This window comes from Salvia hispanica, chromosome 3, assembly GCF_029641045.1.
Source record: "Salvia hispanica isolate PSC_SH4W2 chromosome 3, Shi_PSC_v1, whole genome shotgun sequence".
NCBI classification, from domain to species: Eukaryota; Viridiplantae; Streptophyta; class Magnoliopsida; order Lamiales; family Lamiaceae; genus Salvia; species Salvia hispanica.
Window position 1 is genome coordinate 48,891,514 of NC_142694.1, and position 19,391 is coordinate 48,910,904.

The 19,391-nt window shown below is 38.8% G+C and overlaps 2 protein-coding genes and 1 pseudogene across 3 annotated transcripts; all 3 read right to left on the reverse strand.

The window, feature by feature from the left end:
• Positions 1–3,910: 3,910 nt before the first annotated feature.
• On the reverse strand, positions 3,911–4,813 carry LOC125210256 (putative late blight resistance protein homolog R1B-16). The gene has a single exon (XM_048109819.2). It carries the CDS (start codon positions 4,811–4,813, stop codon positions 3,911–3,913), a length of 903 nt encoding a protein of 300 aa, XP_047965776.2.
• Positions 4,814–5,030: 217 nt separating this feature from the next.
• Positions 5,031–6,444, reverse strand: LOC148931013 (putative late blight resistance protein homolog R1A-10; annotated as a pseudogene).
• Positions 6,445–10,787: 4,343 nt separating this feature from the next.
• On the reverse strand, positions 10,788–19,029 carry LOC125211764 (long chain acyl-CoA synthetase 4-like). Of its 2 annotated transcripts, XM_048111683.2 has the most exons (19): positions 18,731–19,026; positions 17,572–17,635; positions 17,360–17,449; positions 16,877–16,933; positions 16,558–16,606; positions 16,356–16,432; positions 16,083–16,122; positions 15,902–15,996; positions 14,437–14,604; positions 14,183–14,293; positions 14,016–14,103; positions 13,573–13,639; positions 13,178–13,253; positions 12,967–13,084; positions 12,002–12,247; positions 11,781–11,920; positions 11,335–11,520; positions 11,104–11,223; positions 10,788–10,986 (listed from the first exon to the last, which is right to left on the reverse strand). In XM_048111683.2, exons 1-19 carry the CDS (start codon positions 18,880–18,882, stop codon positions 10,951–10,953), a joined length of 1,980 nt encoding a protein of 659 aa, XP_047967640.1. In that variant the 5' UTR covers positions 18,883–19,026; the 3' UTR covers positions 10,788–10,950. The 2 variants fall into 2 exon arrangements, with proteins under 2 accessions (XP_047967640.1, XP_088925602.1); XM_089069476.1 differs by having other exon boundaries at positions 11,781–12,247; positions 18,731–19,029.
• Between the last annotated feature and the right edge of the window lie 362 nt (positions 19,030–19,391).

Genomic DNA, 19,391 nt, shown 5'->3' on the forward strand with positions numbered 1-19,391 from the left:
TCACCTTCTCCTAATCCATGTATCATAGACCACATCACTCCATCTCCACCTACTCTAAACTCACCATCAGCTGCAGACACCAGCTCAAATGCTCCTGTTTTTTCCAACTCTCCAGCCACAAATGATCCAATCACTAATCACTCACTCCCTTCAGATGCTGGCTCGTCCTCATCTGCTCCTACTACTACTCATGATATCATTACCACTGATTCTGCCTCTCCTGCTCACAATTCTTCACCTCCTGCTCCTTCTCATAAAATGGTGACAAGGTCTAAAGCAGGCATCTTTAAGCCTAAGGTCTTCACTGTTACCATCCCCGAAATTCTCTTACCCAAATTTGCTCTTGCAGCGCTACTTATACCTGTCTAGAAGCAAGCAATGCTTGAGGAATACCTTGCTCTTATAAAAAACAAGACATGGATTCTAACCACTCTCCCTCCTGGTAAAAATCTGATTGGGTCAGCCTGGATTTTCAAACTCAAAAAGCTCATTGATGGAAGCATTGCTAGATATAAAGCAAGACTTGTGGCTCAAGGATTCTCACAGCAGCCCGGTTCTGACTTTCATGATACGTTCAGTCCGGTAATGAAGCCAAATACTATTCGTTTGATTCTTAGTGTTGCTATTGCTGCTGGTTGGTTTATCAATCATCTTGACGTCAACAACGCCTTTCTCCATGGGGAATTGAAGGAGGATATTTACATGAAACAACCGGTTGGTTTCGAACAAGGGTCTCCATCCCTTGTGTGCAAATTGAATAAAGCACTCTACGGCCTCAAACAAGCTTCACGAGCATGGTTTTATACCATTCACTCGGTTTTTGTCTCTCTCGGATTTGCTCAATCTCGAGCTGATGTGTCCCTGTTTCATAAGTCCTCAAATGGAGACATCATCTACATTCTTCTCTACGTTGATGACATGTTGGTGACTGGCTCTAATTCGACGTCCATAAAAAAGGTGATCGACCAATTGAATACTCACTTTTCTTTAAAAGATCTTGGGGAGGTTCAGCATTTTCTGGGTATTGAAGTCTCAAAAACCCAACAAGGCTTTCATCTTGGCCAAGAAAGCTACATTAAAGATCTTTTAAAAAAGGTGAAAATGGATGATGCAAAGAGCTGCCCAACTCCCATGATATCCAACTGTGAACTCAGCAAAGTCATTGGAAATCCCTCAATCGTTGGAAAGGTGTATAGGAGTACAGTAGGGGCACTGCAATACGCCACCATTACTCGCCGACATCAGCTTTGCAGTAAACAAAGTGAGTCAATACATGGCGAACCCACTCGATTCACATTGTAAGGCCGTAAAAAGGATCCTCAGGTATCTTGCCGGAACATTGGACTATGGCATTCACATTACGAGATCAAATGGGCAAATTACAGCTTTCTCCGATGCTGATTGGGCATCGGATCTTGATGACAGAAGGTCTACAACCGGATATTGTGTGTATCATGGGTCGAACCTCATATCGTGGTGTGCTAAAAAGCAGTCGGTGGTATCGAGGTCCAGCACGGAGGCAGAGTATCGAAGTCTAGTGCATGTTGCCTCGGAGGTGACGTGGATGCAATCGATTCTGAGTGAGTTGAAAATTAAGCCTGGAGGAGTACCGATAGTTTGGGTGGATAACTTGAGTGCAATTGCCTTGGCCTCAAACCCTGTTCTTCATGCTCGGACAAAGCATATTGAAATAGATTTGCACTTTGTGAGAGACAAAGTGATAAGGAAGGAACTGGATGTACGACATGTGCCGTCAGTTGATCAAATCGCTGATATCTTCACAAAGCCGCTGAGCTTGCAATTCTTCGCGAAGTTGAGAAACAAACTTGGGGTCTGTTCCTTAACGTCGCTTGAATTGAGGGGAGGTGTTGAAACTACCCACGACTTGATGAATGAAGAAACGAGCTCGAGCGAAAAATACGGATGTAATGCAACACGTGTGGATATTGATCGTGAAGATAAGGAATCCAAAGCAGTTCCACCTCAGCTCATGAATTGGAAAGCTGCTCTGTTGGGCCACTAACAACGTGTGTGAAATGGTGGTTAGAAGAAACGATGATGGACCATGATCTAGTTAGTTTCAGATTGCACGTTCTGTCAGTTGCAGTAGATGACTATATATATAGCTTATTTTGTAACTTGTTGATGATTCGAGAAATCAAATTAGAAATGCAATTCAAAACTTGCACAATGAAGTTCTTTTGCCTACTTTGCTTTGTTGCTATTTTTGTTCACATAGTAATACATGGCTAGACAATACCAAACCCAAATCTAACAAGCATAAACATGGATCGCCTTTGTACACTACATATGTTTAGGTCAAATCAGGAGTGATTCTTGTGCGTAGCTGAAACTATTCGAGCTGCAGAATTAGTTACACCATACAGAATTCGTTAATAACCACAAGTCGTGATCAAGAAGGTTTACCAACGATTTAAGTACAAATCGAATATTTAGGACTAGATTGTGTTGTATATGAACAAATGGAGCATGCTTTTTTTTTTTTTTTTTTTTTTTTTAATTTGCTCATAGTTTAACATTTGTACCTTTTGGCTTCTAATATCGTATGAGCACTTTGAGGTCGTAGTTGTCGTACTCCTCTTGCTGAACCTTCCGAATTTCTTGCGCTGAGGCCATGACGGAAGAGCCACATTCATGTACTAAAACTGTTTGAAGGGTTGGGATATCTCCAATATAGTAGGGGATTTCCTCTAGCTCTTTGCGTTGAATTACATGCAGTACCCGGAGTTTAGGGAAGTTGGTCTCGTTGGCTCTCCAACGCACTATATTCAAGGAACATAGTCTTAGAAATTGCAGTGAGCGGAATTCATCTCCTTCTGTCATCTCCCACTCTTCTTCCTCTGCCTCTCCATCTCTTTCAAACACACAATACCTTATTTTGAGCACTTCTAGATTCGGTAGCGCACAAAGAGTTGTCAAGAAACTCTGAGGTACTGCACATTCAATTAGAACTAACTTTCTAATATTACATGGAAATATGAGTTTGTGTAGAAAACAACAAGCATCATCTTTATTCGAGTTTGTGAAGATGGCTAAGATCAACTTCAATGTCCGGTGAATCTTCGAAATGGATTCCTAAGCTTAAGATATTTGGGATGGACTCAAAGAAACCATTCCTAATCATTGAAGGAGTTATCCTCACAAAGAAAATCTTATGCAGCTTCTTATGAACAGATCTAAACATGCATTCCACCCCAATTTCAGTTAACGTTATCAACTCGAGACGTCTTAATTCCGACATCTCCCATATCTCAGATGGCAAATAAATAAACACACTGCGCCTACAAATCAAGGTTTGCAGAATTCTGCATCCAAAACAATGCTCAAGTTATATGATCTAAAATGCGTGTTCTTATCATATGTTCAGCTCGAGCCATGAGTGATTCTTGCGCGTTGCTGAAACTATCCGAGTTGCAGAAAATGATACACCATACTGAAGACATACAGTTTAATAACCAGAAGTCGGGATCAAGAAATTATACCAATGGTGTAAGTGCAAAAAGAATATTAACGACAGGATTGTGTATATGAACAGATTGGAGCATGCTTTTGATTGCTTGGAGTTGCATTTGTAGCTTTTGGCTTCTAAAATGTGTGTTCTTATCATGTTTTGCTACCAAACTGCCCCTAAGAATACAACCAAGGGATGTTTAGGAGCATATTGCGAGCGACGTAAGAGCAGCAGCAGCTGAAAAAAACGAGCAGTTTGCTATCAAATTAAGAGAGAAGACTGCACTACACACTAATGTATAGCTAGACAATACCAAGTCTACATCTTACAAATCTTACAAATCTTACAATCATAAATATGAAGGACTAGATTGTGTGTATGAAGAAATGGAGCATGCTTTTTTGATTGCTTGAATTTAGCATATTTACCTCTTGGCTTCTAATCTTCTATAATAACTTTGAGGTCGTAGTTGTCGTACTCCTCTCGTTGCACCTTCTGAATTTGTAGTGCTGAGGCCACTACAGAAGCGCCACATTCACGTATGCCAATTTCTTGGAGGGTTGGGATATCTCCAATGCCGCATGGGATTTCCACTAGCTCATTGCATCTGAATACATGCAGCACTCGGAGTTTAGGGAAGTTGGTCTCGTCGGCTCTCCAGCACACTATATTTAAGGACTGGAGACACAGAAACTCCAGTGAGCGGAATTCATCTCCTTCTGTCGCCTCCCACTCTTCTTCCTCTGCCTCTCCGTCTCTTTCAAACACACAATAGGCTATTTTGAGCACTTCCAGATTCGTTAGTGCACATAGAGTTGTCAAGAAACTCCGAAATACTACACAGTCAATAATAACTAACTTTCTAATACTACATGGAAATCTGAGTTTGTTCAGAAAACAGCTACCATCTTTAGTCAATACAGAAAAGCATTTTAAATTTTTGAGTTTGTGAAGATGACTAAGATCAACTTCAACGTCTGGTGAATCCAAGTAATGGATTCCTAAGCTTCTGATATTTGGGATGATCTCAAAGAAACCATTCCTAATAAGTGAAGGAGTTATCCTAACAAAGTAAATCGTCTGCAACTTCTTATGAACAAATCTTATCTTGTATCCCTTCCCAATTTCGATTAATGTGACCAACCAGAGATGTCTTAATTCAGACATCTCCCATATCTCATCTGGCACACTGTGCATCATTTCTTGCCTAGAAATCAAGGTTTGTAGATTCCACAATCTTGATATCCCAATAGGTACACCTGAAGTGCAAGAGAAAGCTATGTAACGTAGGTTTACAAGTTGTAACATGTCTTTGGGGAACTCCTCGAATAACATTTCCATTACATCTAGCACCCTGACCAATTTAAATATGGAAAAGATAGAAGATATAATCTCCTTCCCAGTGCATATAAAAGATCGAGCAAGTGACATCAATTGGGGTGAAGCACGCACATCTTCCATTCCATGTGATGACTGAACACTTGCACGGCGCATGCAATTCTTGACGTTTAAAAACTTCTCCTCGTTTGCCTTCCTTATGTACAAATCCCTCAACAGATCATGGATTGAGTAACTCATTGGTTTCCCATTGGATTTTTTCTGTCTAACCAAAAGTAAATTCCTCTCAACCAGAGCTTTTAAGTAATCCTCGGCTTCTTCCTCCAAACTCTTATCTCCACTGGATTTCACAATCCCTCAGCTATCCACAAACTCTAAGTCTAGATCCCTTAATTATGTAATCTTCTGGAAAAGCTCCCATATATAAGAAACAAGGTTTCAAATGAATAGGTAAGTGGTTATAACTCAAGGAAAGTATATTGGAGAACTGCTTGTCTGATTCAACAATTGAAACTTTTACATCGGTTGAAACACGTTCCCAAACATCTCTTGATCTTTCAACCTTTGACAAGAGCCCTCCAATCACATAAATGGCAAGAGGAAGTCCACTGCAATCACTCCCAATCTTAGCCACCAGCCCTTGCAATTCACCAGGGCAATCCTCTTCTTCAAACACTATGCGACAAAGTAGATCCTTACTCACAGACTCGTCTAACAAGTGCACATGATGCAAACTCTTCGAGCCTGCAACATGTTCCGCCATATCAGACTCCCTAGTGGTGATCACATCCGACTCCCATTACCGTTGTCCGGGAAATACATCCTTATCTCATCCCAGACTTTCATGCTCCATATATCATCCAACACAATCATATATCTTCGCCCAAACAATCGCTTATGCAATATTTCTCTCAACTCATAATCTCCACGTCCAATCAGTTCACCGCTTAGCTTTTCATCCGGGCCACGAAGAAGACTTAACATAATTTCCCGCATATTGGGAACTTGTGAAATCGCAGCCCAACCACGATAATCAAAGTGAGAAACAGTATACGGATCGTCATAAAGTTTTCGAGCAAGGGTGGACTCACCGATACCACCCATACCAACAAGGGGTATGATCTTCACCTTCTTCTCCATATTCGTGAGACGATCCTTCAACTCCAACATAATTGCATCAACTCCTACCAAATCAATCTTAGATCTCGAGGAAGAAGCACTCTTTTCCTCCACTTCCACGAGCTTCACCGTTTCAAGTTGTTGAGTTGCTTGCTGCAAATCTGAGGGAGTAGGCATCTTCTCAGCCATGTTCACCATTGCAGAATCAAGGTCTTGAGTGACTTGCTGCAAATCTGGTGTTGAAAAGGTCAATCTCTTGCTTTTTGGGTTGGAAAGCATTTGATGAACCATCTGTGATTCAATAATATCTTCTGCTTTATATACTGTATCTCTGATTTGGCTCTCCAAACTGGCAATTTGGATGTGTGAAGACTTTTCAAGAATCTGCATAAGGATTCAGCTTTTTGGAGTAGGGATTGAAGTTGTGGTTTGTTGTGATCAAGAGTCCAGTGAGTTTGTTCAGGATGAAGGATTTGTTGAAGGATGGTGATGAGGGATTGAAGATTGTATGCCATTTTTTTCAATGAGAGGAAAAGGTTTTGATATCTTTGCAGCAGTGAGAGTAGACAGTAGAGCAAAATCAATCACTACCCAAGAGTATCTCCAATGCCGGCTAGCCAACCGGCTAGCCGAATCATTGGAGCAGGCTAGCGCCATTTCGGCAAAAAAACCGGCCAGGGCTAGCCGATCGCGTGTGGCTGGCCGATGCGCTGGCCGCCATTGTGGCGGCCCGATCGGCCAGCGACGATTTTTAATTTTTTTTTTTAAAACCTATATAAACACAATTTTAGTTTCATTTTCATTTGCACCACTTGTTTTAACGAGTTTTCTCGCTCTCTAATTTTCTGTACAAGAGCATCATCGAGCGATGAGTAACGCGGGTGGTAGCAGTGGTGGTAGTGGTGGGGATGCTGAGGAGTACGAACGGAGGATGAACGAGGCCATGGAGGCCTACATGAACCGCGAGATGGAGCGGTACATGCGTAGGGTGGAACAGCAGGCGATACCTCGCCCTCCACGGGTTGTCCACCGCCGAGCAGTGATTGATCGGGATCACGTAGCTGCACATCAGCGGCTGTATGACGACTACTTTTCAGAGAACCCGCGGTTTCCCGCAAACATGTTCCGGCGGCGTTTTAGAATGCGCAGGGAGTTGTTTATGCGTATCGTTGACGCTTTGGAGCTTCGATATCTGTGTTTCCGCTTCAGGCACGATGCGGTTGGCAGACCCGGCCACACCCCTATTCAAAAGTGCACGGCGACAATCAGGCAGTTGTCCTACGGAGGCGCGCCAGACATGTGGGATGAGTACCTCCACATCGGTGAGTCGACAGCCCTGGAATGTCTGAAGTATTTCTGTGAGGGCGTGATAAACATTTTCGGTGAGGAGTACCTTCGAAGCCCTACTTCCCAAGATTGTCAAAATTTGATGGAGATGTACGGGGAGAAGCATGGGTTTCCCGGGATGTTAGGCAGCATAGATTGTATGCATTGGGAGTGGAAGAACTGTCCGACTGCCTGGAAGAGGGCCTACACGACCGCCTACAAGTCAAAGAATCCCACGATGATCCTCGAGGCCGTAGCTGATTACCGGCTGTGGATCTGGCATGCGTATTTTGGGGTAGCCGGGTCGAACAACGACCTCAACGTCCTGAACTCGTCTCCCCTCTTCAACGAGAAGTGCTAGGGCGTCGGTCCAGCCGTCTCATTTGTGGCCAACGGCAACCGGCATGATATGGGCTACTACTTGGCGGATGGGATATACCCTAGGTGGCCTGTCTTTGTGAAGACGATCAGGCACGCAAGTGATGAAAGGAAGGCCTACTTTGCGGAACGACAGGAGTCGGCGCGCAAGGACATGGAGCGCGCATTTGGTGTGCTCCAGTCTCGATGGGCGGCAATTAAGGGTCCAACGCGTTTGTGAGATGTCAGATGCGTTTCCCAAATAATATACGCCTGCATTATCCTGCACAACATGATCGTCGAAGACGAAGGCGTACAACTGACTAGTTGGGCCAATGACGATGAAGCCGGTCCAAGCCACGGAACGGCCACCCCTAGCGTACGACGTGGGGTACCTCTCGATGAAGCCGGCCGCTTCAAGGAATTTGCTGACATGCACCAAGTGGAAGCTCATATTCAACTCCAAAAGGATATAATTGAAGAGTTGTGGGCACGGAGGGCTGCACGCCGTTAGTTTTTTTTTTCTGTATTATGTAATTTTTTTTTTATCTATGTACATTTTTTTTAATGCAATTAATGAATTTTCCCGTATATGTGTCGTAAATTTAATTCCGTAATTTAATCGTAATTTTAATTCCGTAAATGTAGTATATTTTGAATTATTTTTATTGCGGCTGGCCTATGGCTGGCCTAAATCTGATGTGGCAAATGGATTTTTAGTGCTGCTGACGTGGCAGGGAGAGAGATTGGCTGCCCTATGGCTGACCTATTTGCATTGGAGATGCTTTAAGCTGTAATCCACTGAGAATGGTCTGCATATTTAATAAGATATTGCATGCCGATATGAATAATATACTTACTAATATTACTATTGTATGATTATGTCCACTAGGTGAATTTCGCCATATAAAATTTGATTAACTTTTGATTTGCTGTATATCATTAAAATTTAATAGAAAATAACCATCTAATTTTGCTTATTTTAGTACTCCCTCCATCCCAGAGAAGTTGACACACTTTCCTTTTTAGTTTGTCCCACAAAAGATGTCACATTTCCTTTTTTGGAAAAAGTTCTCTCTCACATGAATATAAAAATTATATTTTCTCTCTCCATTTAACACACAAAACAAAACCTCCTAAAATCCCGTGTCATTTTCAAAGTATGCCAACTTCTCTGGGACGGAGGGAGTATATCTTAAATTTTACCTTGTTATCTCTGTCCGCAGTTAATTAATTAGTGTAATTAGTGGAGTGTAAAATCTATCGTCAATTCATCGCGGAAGAAAGAATAGTACCACCTCCGTCCCACGTTAAGTGTCGCATTTAATGTGGGCACAAATTTTAAGAAATATAAAGAAACGTGTGTTGAATAAGTTTGTAGATTATAGGTCTCACTTATATATATTAGTTTTATAATAAAATGTGAGTGGAATTGATTAGTGGAATGTAAGGTCTACTTTTAATTTATGGTAAAAGTGAAATATGACTCTTATTGTGGGAATGACCGAAATGACAAAATGTGACACTTATTGTGGGACGAAGATAGTATTAATTTTTCGATATTTTTTAATTTTAATTTTTTTAAATATATTCAATTTATTTTGATTTTTCAATTCAATTCAGCTTAGCAGACTCACTTTCACGGGGCATTTCTTTTTTGCTTCTAGAGTAAAAGTTAGGTTCCATATTTGTACTGGACTTTTTTTAAAATCCGACTTTGGGAGAGACGCATTAAGGTCATGCATCTCCTTTTAATGAAACGCACGAGCGTCATGCGTTTTAGGGTAAGACGCATAGCCCTCATGCGTCTCTGAATTTTTATTTATTTTTAATTAGAAGACGCATAAGCATCATGCGTCTTAGGGTAAGACGCATAAGCGTCATGCGTCTCTCTTCGAACTTATCAAAAATCACAGCATCAAGCATCTCAAACATATCAAAAACTATACTATAGAATGAATTTCACCAATAAAATCCATTAGAACTAACAATTGAATTTCACCAATAAAATCCATCTCAAACGCCGAGATTCGCCAGAAAATCGCCGGAAAATCGCCTTTTCTTTCCCTCTCTTGCGCAGAATGAAGCTACTGCCTCTGCCTCGCGTCTGTTTTAAGTTCGAAGAAAGACGCATGACGCTTATGCGTCTTACCCTAAGACGCATGACGCTTATGCGTCTTCTAAAAAATAAAATAAAAATTCAGAGACGCATGAGGGCTATGCGTCTTACCCTAAAACGCATGACGCTCGTGCGTTTCATTAAAAGGAGACGCATGATCTTAATGCGTCTCTCCCATAGTCGGATTTTAAAAAAAGTCCAATACAAATATGGAACTTAAGTTTTCCTCTAGAATCAAAAAAGAAATATCCCTCACTTTCACTCTATGCTCTTATGATATTAAGTTATGGTGGCCGGAACAGAAAATCATGGAATAAGTTAAAACAATGTTATCTTTCATAAAATGACGTCACTTAATACAAAAAAACAAATACTAGTAGCCACTTCGAAAATTTTTTTGCAAATAAATTAGAACTTCATAATTAGAGGTTTTAGGAGATTTTGTTTTGTGTATTAAATAGAGTGAGAAAATATAATTTTTATATTCATGTGAGAGAGAACTTTTTCAAAAAGGAAAATGTGACATCTTTTATGGGACAAACTAAAAAAGAAAGTGCGATATCTTTTTGGGACCGAGGGAGTAAAAAATGGAAGTACATCATTAATTGAAAAAACTTAATGCACAATAGGATTTGGTACCCTGTATATTTTCTACTACTACTATTTTGGTCCCCCATACTTTTATTTTATCATCTTTTAGCCCCTCCCGAAATTTGCTTTCTGTCCCTACCTCATTTGAAAGGGATAAAGTCCCAAAAATGGAAGGTGTGATGGAAAAGCAATATATATGTATATTATTTTCTAAAAATGTAAAAGATGAAGTTTACTATTGCAATTTGCTCTCTTTTCTCCCACCAAATAGTCATAGTTCAATAAAGACAAGATTTTGGCCTAGGAATATACCTTATAGAATACAGGTCTTCAGCAGAGGATATAAAATAGAAGCGCAGCTGTGATAACTTTTGAATGAGAATTTAATTATTTAAGTTATAGTAATAATCTTGAAGGCGACTGGACTCAACATGGTTTTTTTTTTCATACGAATACCAAGAGAAATACACTAAAACCATGTAGTGACTAGCATTCATAAATAGTTTATTAGGGGTAAATAAAACTAAAGGAATTATCATATACATAATCCAAAATAAGTCAATTTCAAGCTCTGGGCTTTTCATAACATTACTGTGAGAGTCCATTTCTTTGGTTGTATGCAGACAGCCTATTTCAAGTTCTTGTACATGTTGTCAATAGCAATCTGCACCAACACAGCATAAGAATAAGCACAAAAGATTTTCAACAATATGAGGAAAGTAGTAATTCAATGAATTAATGTCATCTCATAATATTGTTAGAGAGGTCAAAGACAGCCCACCTGGTAGTACTTGAGCATCTGAGGCCTTTTAATCTTGAACGTTGGCGTGATAAGGCCTCGTTCCAAGTCGAATGGAACTGGATCAAGGTGAACATCTTTGATGAATTCAAAACCCTTTAACTGCAACACAATAATATGGTAGGTTTAGACTTGATATTCAAAGCTTTTCGAATAATTTAACTGAATCTCCAAGTCGATAGGAGGTTGCAACACAGAAGAGAAGAGAAAAACCTTCTTTTCCTTTCCAATCCTTGCAAGCTCTCCAATGAAGTATTTTTTTACTTTGGGATTTTCACAGAGGGTCTCGAAGTTGTCACCCGACACACCATTCTGTTCGGCCCATTCCTCCACTGCACGTTTGCTTGGGTTTATTACCGCAACAAGGCAAGACTCGAAACTGTTCCCATATACCCATATCTGCAACAGAAAATACATAATCCAACTCAGAAGACCTGAAGTAGCATATTTAACAGTATTGGAAGTTCTTCATGGGATTGTTTGATTCAAGTTTATGATCCGCAAGCAGATATAAACGGACACCAATAGAAGAATGGTTTCCTGATACAATTCTCATGATATATATTGTATGATAGATCAAACAACTTTGCAAGCCTTTGCCAAGTAATAGCCTCTTGTATCTGAAAAAGAATGCAGAACACAATAACAGTCGCACTTACCGAGTCAATTGCAGCAACTAGACCATAGACGTTTTCCAAGTTCTCTACTGCTACATATTCTCCTTGTGAGAGTTTGAAAATGTTCTTCTTACGATCAATAATTTTCAAGCTGCCATCTGCCTGCCATTCACCAACGTCACCTACAAAAATAGTGATTTCCAGGAATAAGAAAACAAAACTAGGACTAGAGACCAATCCAATATGATCACTGTGATGGTAACCTGTGTGAAACCAGCCATCAACAAAGACTTCTTTGGTAAGGTCTTCGCGTTTGTAGTAGCCGGAAAATAGAGTATCCCCCTTTATACATACTTCTCCACGTGGTTTGCTCGAAAGTGCATCATATCCCATTTCAGGAACAGATTCCAGACAAACATCTACATTAGGCACTGGAGGTCCCACTGTGCCCAACATATTCAACTCATCCGGTAATGAAACAAATGTACCAGCACAAGTTTCTGTCAAGCCTACATGCATGCAAAACGAAAAACAAAAACATCAAGACACCAACAGTTGCAACCATCAATTAACGACTGAAGTCCAAAAATAATGTAGACCAATAAAAGCCATGGCAAATTTGAAAAGACATATCATAGTTAAACTTTTAAGAGCGTACTAAGGCAGTCTTGTAAGTTCTAGTGTAGATCATCAACATTCAGTTCAAGTTATATTAAAGGGAATATTTTATTAAATAGTGAGATTGTTATAACCAATTTATGGAAAATATCATCAATATAGTACTCCCTCTGTTCCACTCAAGATGTCCATATTTTTGAGTGGCACGGGATTTTAGGAGTTGTTAGGTGAAGTAAGTAGAGAGAAAAAAGGTAGTTGAATATTTTAATGAGGAGAGAGAAGAGAGAGATTTATTTCCAAATATAGAACGAGGACATCTTGAGTGAGACAAACTAAAAAGGAAAGGTGGACATCTTGAGTGGGACGGAGGCAATAAAATTTAAGAAGAAGTGTAGCCAGAATTTTCTGCATTTAAGAAAGTAATAATGTTACATGTAAACAGGTGTAAACTTTAGTTTCCATCTTTTGGAAAAACCAACAAAAAGGCAAGTCAAGATGCAACCCCCAAAAACAAGCAAGGGCTAAACAAGAGACATTTCAACAAAAAAAAGGAAAAGAAAAGAAAAAATAGGGTGCCAGTAAGTAAATTTCATACGATAAAGGAAATTACCGTATCCCTGAAGAACATGAGAACCTGTCACTATTCTCAGATACTCTTCTACATGGGAGGCAAGAGGTGCTGCTCCGGACAAGATTATCCTCACATTACCCCCAAGACCTTGCTTTATCTGAAACAGGATACCAGGAGAGTGCAGTCACACATCTGTGACAACTTTGACAGATATGAATAAGACCATTTAAATATGATAAAAAAAAAATACCTTACTGAACACAACTTTGTCCGACATTGGAGATGCCACGGCATGCTTAAGGCCCTTTCTCATATTACCTAGTTTTCTGGGAAACAGAGTTTTATGTGCAGGTATTAGAACCAAGGAAACATGATAATGCCATACCATTCAAGTACAGAGGTCACAGCTTGACAGCAGTAAGAATAAAGCTGTACATTAAGGCCCAACAAAGTCTTATTCATTAGTGATTAAATTAAAGAATGTTATAAGAAAAAAGATCATGTTGTGGACTTTTATATATGACAAGGAATGTTAGAAAACTTTTTCTTGCATCAGTACTTCATACTATGATTTTGTTCTTGTTTTTCTCCTTTTATTCCCCTATTAGAAACTGAGTGAGTTTGTGAAAATGAGCAATAACTTACAAAGAGTAAGCAAAATTAAACATGGTTTGTTTGATAAAACCCCCTGCAGATATCTTCTGTTGCAAACCTGAAATAGAAAACAAACACATTAAGGTTGCTAGGAAAAGCAAAAACCAGAGTCCAGTCTTCAAAAGTGTGAAGTTAAGTACTTAATCAATACATTGTGTAGGGATGGTTTTCAGGCTGGACTCAAAAGATTTTCTAATAGGCCTCAGTGGACTGGAGTACAGGTCAGAATAATTGACCCATAACTTTGTAAAATTTATATGCCAGATATTGGATCTTTTGCCAGAAATAACAAATTTTTAGGTGTTATCAATCATGATGGAAAAAGGTAATCCTTCACAAGTATTCCAATCAGCAACTCACATTCCTATGATCCATCTTCAACTAATCAATCATTCAGCCATCAACAGTTATTATGTTGAATGACAGGTACCAACCTGAATAAATTCTTTCTAAAACCCGAGGAACTGCGCAGAAAACAGTCGGCTTAAGCTCCACAATATCTTCCGTTAACAATTTCACATCCTGTGAATAAGAAAATATCATAATTCCATTAGTCATACTCTGTCTCCATTGTTCAAAACCTGAAATATAACCCTCTTACCCCACGCCAAAATCCAATTGAAGCCCCTTGATTAATGATACATTCTTCAATAACACGATCAAAGATATGGGCCAATGGAAGGTATGATAGATACACATCTTTTGCTGTCAACTGCAAATTAAGCAAGAGTGAAAACTGCAGCTTCTTTCCCGAGTGATTGTTTAGGAATAAGAATAGTAAGATAAGATCAAAATTTCCAATCTCTCAATTCAAGTATACAAGCAATAACAATAATCAAATAGATAAGTAACTACCGCTTCATTGACACTCTCTAGTACACATTTCACTCCAGCTATTAAAGTGACAATGCTGTTGTTAGAAATCATGACTCCCTTGGGGTCTCCAGTGGTACCACTAGTATACATGATAGTGCAAATGTCGCTTTTCTTTTTCACGGGAAGTTCAAAGTTCTTATCTGAGCCCTGCACAAGATAAATGGAGGAGAATTATATATAATTCCAAATCAGAAATAAATGAACTGAAGATGCTGTTGTATGAAAAGATAGATAAATGGATTCTTGTGTAACATGAAATTCACAGATAGTATAACAAAGTAATTCAAAAAATTCATAATATTCTTATTTTATACTCCCTTCGTCCACCAAAAATAGTCCCATTGGTGGACAAAACGTGTTTTAATGCAAAATTGGTAAAGTATTAAAAGAGGATAAAGTGGGTAAAGGATTAGAGAGAAAGAGAAACTGTGAATAATGTAGGAGAAAGAAAGATCAGAAGTGAGTAATAAAATTAGAAGTAACTTCATTTTTAGTATAGGACTAATTTTGGCGGACGGGCGAAAATGGAAAATTGGATTAATTTTTGGGACGGAGGGAGTATTAGGTAAGTATCTAACACACAGATAACATGCAAAGATCATTAGCTTGATTAACCCAGAAGTCACCAAATATTCAAACATAGAGCCCCCAAAGTCTATTTGCTCCATCAATGATACGATCCCACATCGGTTTCACACGAAAGTGTGGAATAGCATATATTAGGGAGTCAACCCTTTACCTTTGACCATGGTTTTGGGTTAAGTTAGGGCTTCCTATCTTATATGCTTATCAATTTGGTGCGGTGAACGTGGATCCGGATGTCCTACGGTAAGGGGACCCGTAGGTGTGACCCAAAGGGGTGCCACTGAAAAATGTGGGCCGGAAAAGGGCAGCAAAGGGGATGGTGGGCCCGTGGCTTTGGGTTTGCCACCCGGCATGTGCCGTCCGTGGACGTCCGGTTTAAAAGAGGGATGGATTGATACGATCCCACATCGGTTTCACACGAAAGTGTGGAATAGCATATAATAGGGAGTCAACCCTTTACCCTTTGACCATGGTTTTGGGTTAAGTTAGGGCTTCCTATCTTATATGCTTATCGCGTGTCACATAAGTACGACAATTTTATTGGCAGAAATAACAACATAAGCATTTTTTTTTCTCCTTTCTGGTAAATTGATGGAACAAAATATTTTTTCTATTAAAAATTCAGGAACCAGGAACATGATAAAATACTGGCCACCTAACTAGAACCATAATAATGCTAGAAGACTCCACTTAGAAAATCAAAACAAATTTGTAATGAAGCAATTTTAGACCAATGTGCTTTCCAGCTAAAAGTGGTCACAGACTCGATGATGGCAAGTGTCAGGAGTCATGCAGGGCAAATGTAAATCCAACTGGTGATACTACAGAAAGAAATAACAGATTAAAACCATCTGCTTACCAATGCCAAAAATTCATCCCAAGAATGCATAGTCACCCCATATTTTTCAGCCTCTTCCTTCTGCTGAGAATTAGCCTTCCCAAAGCTTACAATTGCTGAAAATGAAGTTGTACAGTTATCATCATTGTCACAAACATGAATGCACAATGATTAAGGAATTGTGGCTCCACAAAGTACTTACTTTTCAAGTAACTTGCTGCACCCGGAAATGTTTTTAAAAGCTGCAAATCCAACAGTTAAGTGTCCATTAGTTACTCGTGATGATATCCTGGTTAAATTTATCCAATACTTATATACTGGGCTTTGGAATCATATATATGGATTCACTTCAAATTATCCATCAACAACATTATAATCTAACAAGAATAACAATGGAAAAAACTTCCATATTACATGTAAATATATGATACAAACTCTAAGGAACTTTTTTTTTTCTCTAATCTAATAAATGTACCTCAGAGATCTTTTTCTCTTCTACAAAAGCTAGTGTAACTTCAGCATGACAGATGATGAACTCAATAGCCCCAGCCCCTGAACCATCCAAAGAGAATAATTAAGTTTGGCTGAATATCTACTTCGGGTGATGAAACCTATAAACTTGTGTTTTGTCTCTTAATGTTACGACAGTAATAGTGAAGGAGGGACCGATTACTTACCTAACGTGTCATATAGAGGGATACAGTAGAGTCCATGAGCATTGCATGCCTGCATAAATATTATAGTCAGCACATAAATTATTTCCAGATAATGGGTGATACCTTCTAAGGCCTCAGGCCCAAGGGCTGCTAACAATCAAGAATAGAAGGGACGGAAGTATATGATGTGAGAAAAAATAAATTGAGATATATACAGACGTTTAGCATGCAGTGGATATAGGAAAAATCAAAGGTATAGAAATCCATTGTACTTATAGACCCAAATAGACATGTAAACAAACAAGGATGAACAAAAAGAGAACAGAAATTCTTTAAGTACCTCCATACTAATAACCCACTCAGGAGAATTGGCGCCATAGATTCCACAACGTCCTCCCTATCATAATTAGTCAGTTCAAAGGAGGGTAAGATGGAAACCATTACAACAGTAATAATAAAAATCGTAAGCATAATAATAATAATAGAACAAAATTGATTCAACTAATTTGATAAAACATAATGAGCAGCGTTGAAGTTATAGGCACAGAGTACTGAGAAGGGTGGAAACCTTTGGATGCCGTTATAAAACTGGTAAGAAAAAACAGGTGGGAAGTATATATACTGGTTAACGGTAATTTTCAGCAATGACAAACAGAATGCTGCATAACTGCGTAGTTCTATAATTAGATTTGCAGCCAGATTTCTCTTTTTAGAGAACATAAAAATTTGATTACAATGTACCTTCTACAGAGTAAAAGAAAACTTAACAGCAAGGCTTAAGCTAGTCTACAAGTAATAAAAAAGTTAGTCTAGTAATACTTACTTGCTCAATGCCACAACTGCGGATGGAGTTACCAACTTTCACCACTACATTGTACACCTCTCTGTAAGTCATCCATAAGAATTTACCTGGCTGTGAGGTAGATAAATAATGACGCTTAGCCAAGAGGTTCCCATGGAGGTTCAAAGGGATTAAAAAAGTACGTTGAAGTTGAAATCTAAACCTAATTCTTAATCTTAAGCATTAACATATACCTTCCCATCAACAATTTCACGGCGACCAAGCATCCTGTTATCGGGATATTTTTCTACTGACAAACTGCACCACAAAAGAAAAGTTGGGTTCAAGATCTATGACATTGACAGTTGAAGGGGGGTCTAGAAAATTAATCAAACAGGAAGCTCAGTAACTCTTTGAGAGACGTAGCATGTGTCGGAGACAGTATTAAGTTTGCGTATGTTTTTTCTTTTCTTCTTTTGTTTTCTGTGGGGGGCTATAGAGGCATAGCTTAAACTTCTAAAATCTACATTAAATTTCACATTCAGTTTTCTGAAAATCCTGTGATTTCTACTTGTCCTCATGTATGAACAATTCAAAAAGATTATGCAAACCGGTAGAATTGAAGCTATCATCCCCACAAATAAGAGTAAAAAAGCAGAATTTTCTCAGGAGTTATTGGCACTATGTTTAAAATTTCTGGCATTCGTGTCATCAATTGTATTTCCAAGACACTCTTTCCATTTTAGACTGATTCATAAAAACAGTCCACTTCAATTGTTGGTAACTTTTTTTTCTCTAAGAGGTTGGCTCCATTCTCCACTAAATACTCCTATATATTTTTTTCTCTCTCTTTTACTTTACCAATTGTGCATTAAAACTCATGTAATTCCAAAGTATCTATTTTATGTGTCTCAGAGAGTTTTAGTAATTGCATGTCACGCTAAAGACTTCACAGCTTTCCTACAGCCTGCAATTTTCCCATCACAGTAGAGACTGTATAATCAAATACAGTTACAGTGGGGGATGAAATTGAATATAAACAGGGATGATGAGTATCCAGATATTAGAAAAAGATCGAAATGTCAACGTTGCTAGAATATCATCATGATACCAAAAAGGTGATATGCCCTATGCAGATAGCCATATTTAATTAAAGTACATAAATTCACTTTTAAAAATAAAAAAACTGCACTATCTCATCAGTCAGGGGTCCCACTGCTAGAAACCTGTTTCAATCAAAAAATTCGTTCTAGAATAAAATTCAATCGCACAAAAACGAAATGCTTCAATTCAAAATTCGACGATTCACAAATAAAAACGTTGAATCAATGAGTTGGCGGCACATGCAAGTAAAATCACAAACAATTTCGTAAAATTCTCGGAAGAAAAGCATTGAGAAGAAGAGAATCACACCGGAAAATATCCCAGCAGCTGTCAAGTCCGGGAATCGGAGGGGGAAAACCATCCTTGGCGAAAATGCTCCGGTAAACCGGTCCGATCGACGGTTTGCCGTCCTTGGCAGGCTTCCCTGGCTCTACTTCGACGATATACTTGTTCTTCGCCATTTTGAAATCTGTGTAGCTCTCTGTCGCTGCGTAGATGAAATGTGTATGCAAATGTCGAGGGCAGTTATAGAGGAGAATTGAATAGGTCTGGTGTCATTTTGTAGCTTACAATTTCATAACAACCTCATATGCTATTTACCATTAAATACAGCTTTCATCAAATAACAAAATGCCAAACGGAGGGAGAAGCTGACCTCCTATTTCTTAGTATTGTTTTTTTATAATTATTTTATTATACTCAGAATACGCACATTTAGTGGACATTGGTTTTAAAAGTAAGAAAGAAGTAGAAGGGAAAGTAATCAAAAGTAGTAATGAGTATCAAATTTGAGAGAAAAAGTTTTTAAATTTAAAAAGTGTATATTTTTGTGGGACTGACTAAAAAGAAAAAGTGCATATTATTATGTGATAGATGAAGTATATATATAATGGTGTAACAATATTGTGGTGTACTGTACATCGAATTTCGATACTTACATATCGCATATCAATAAGGCCCAATAACAATA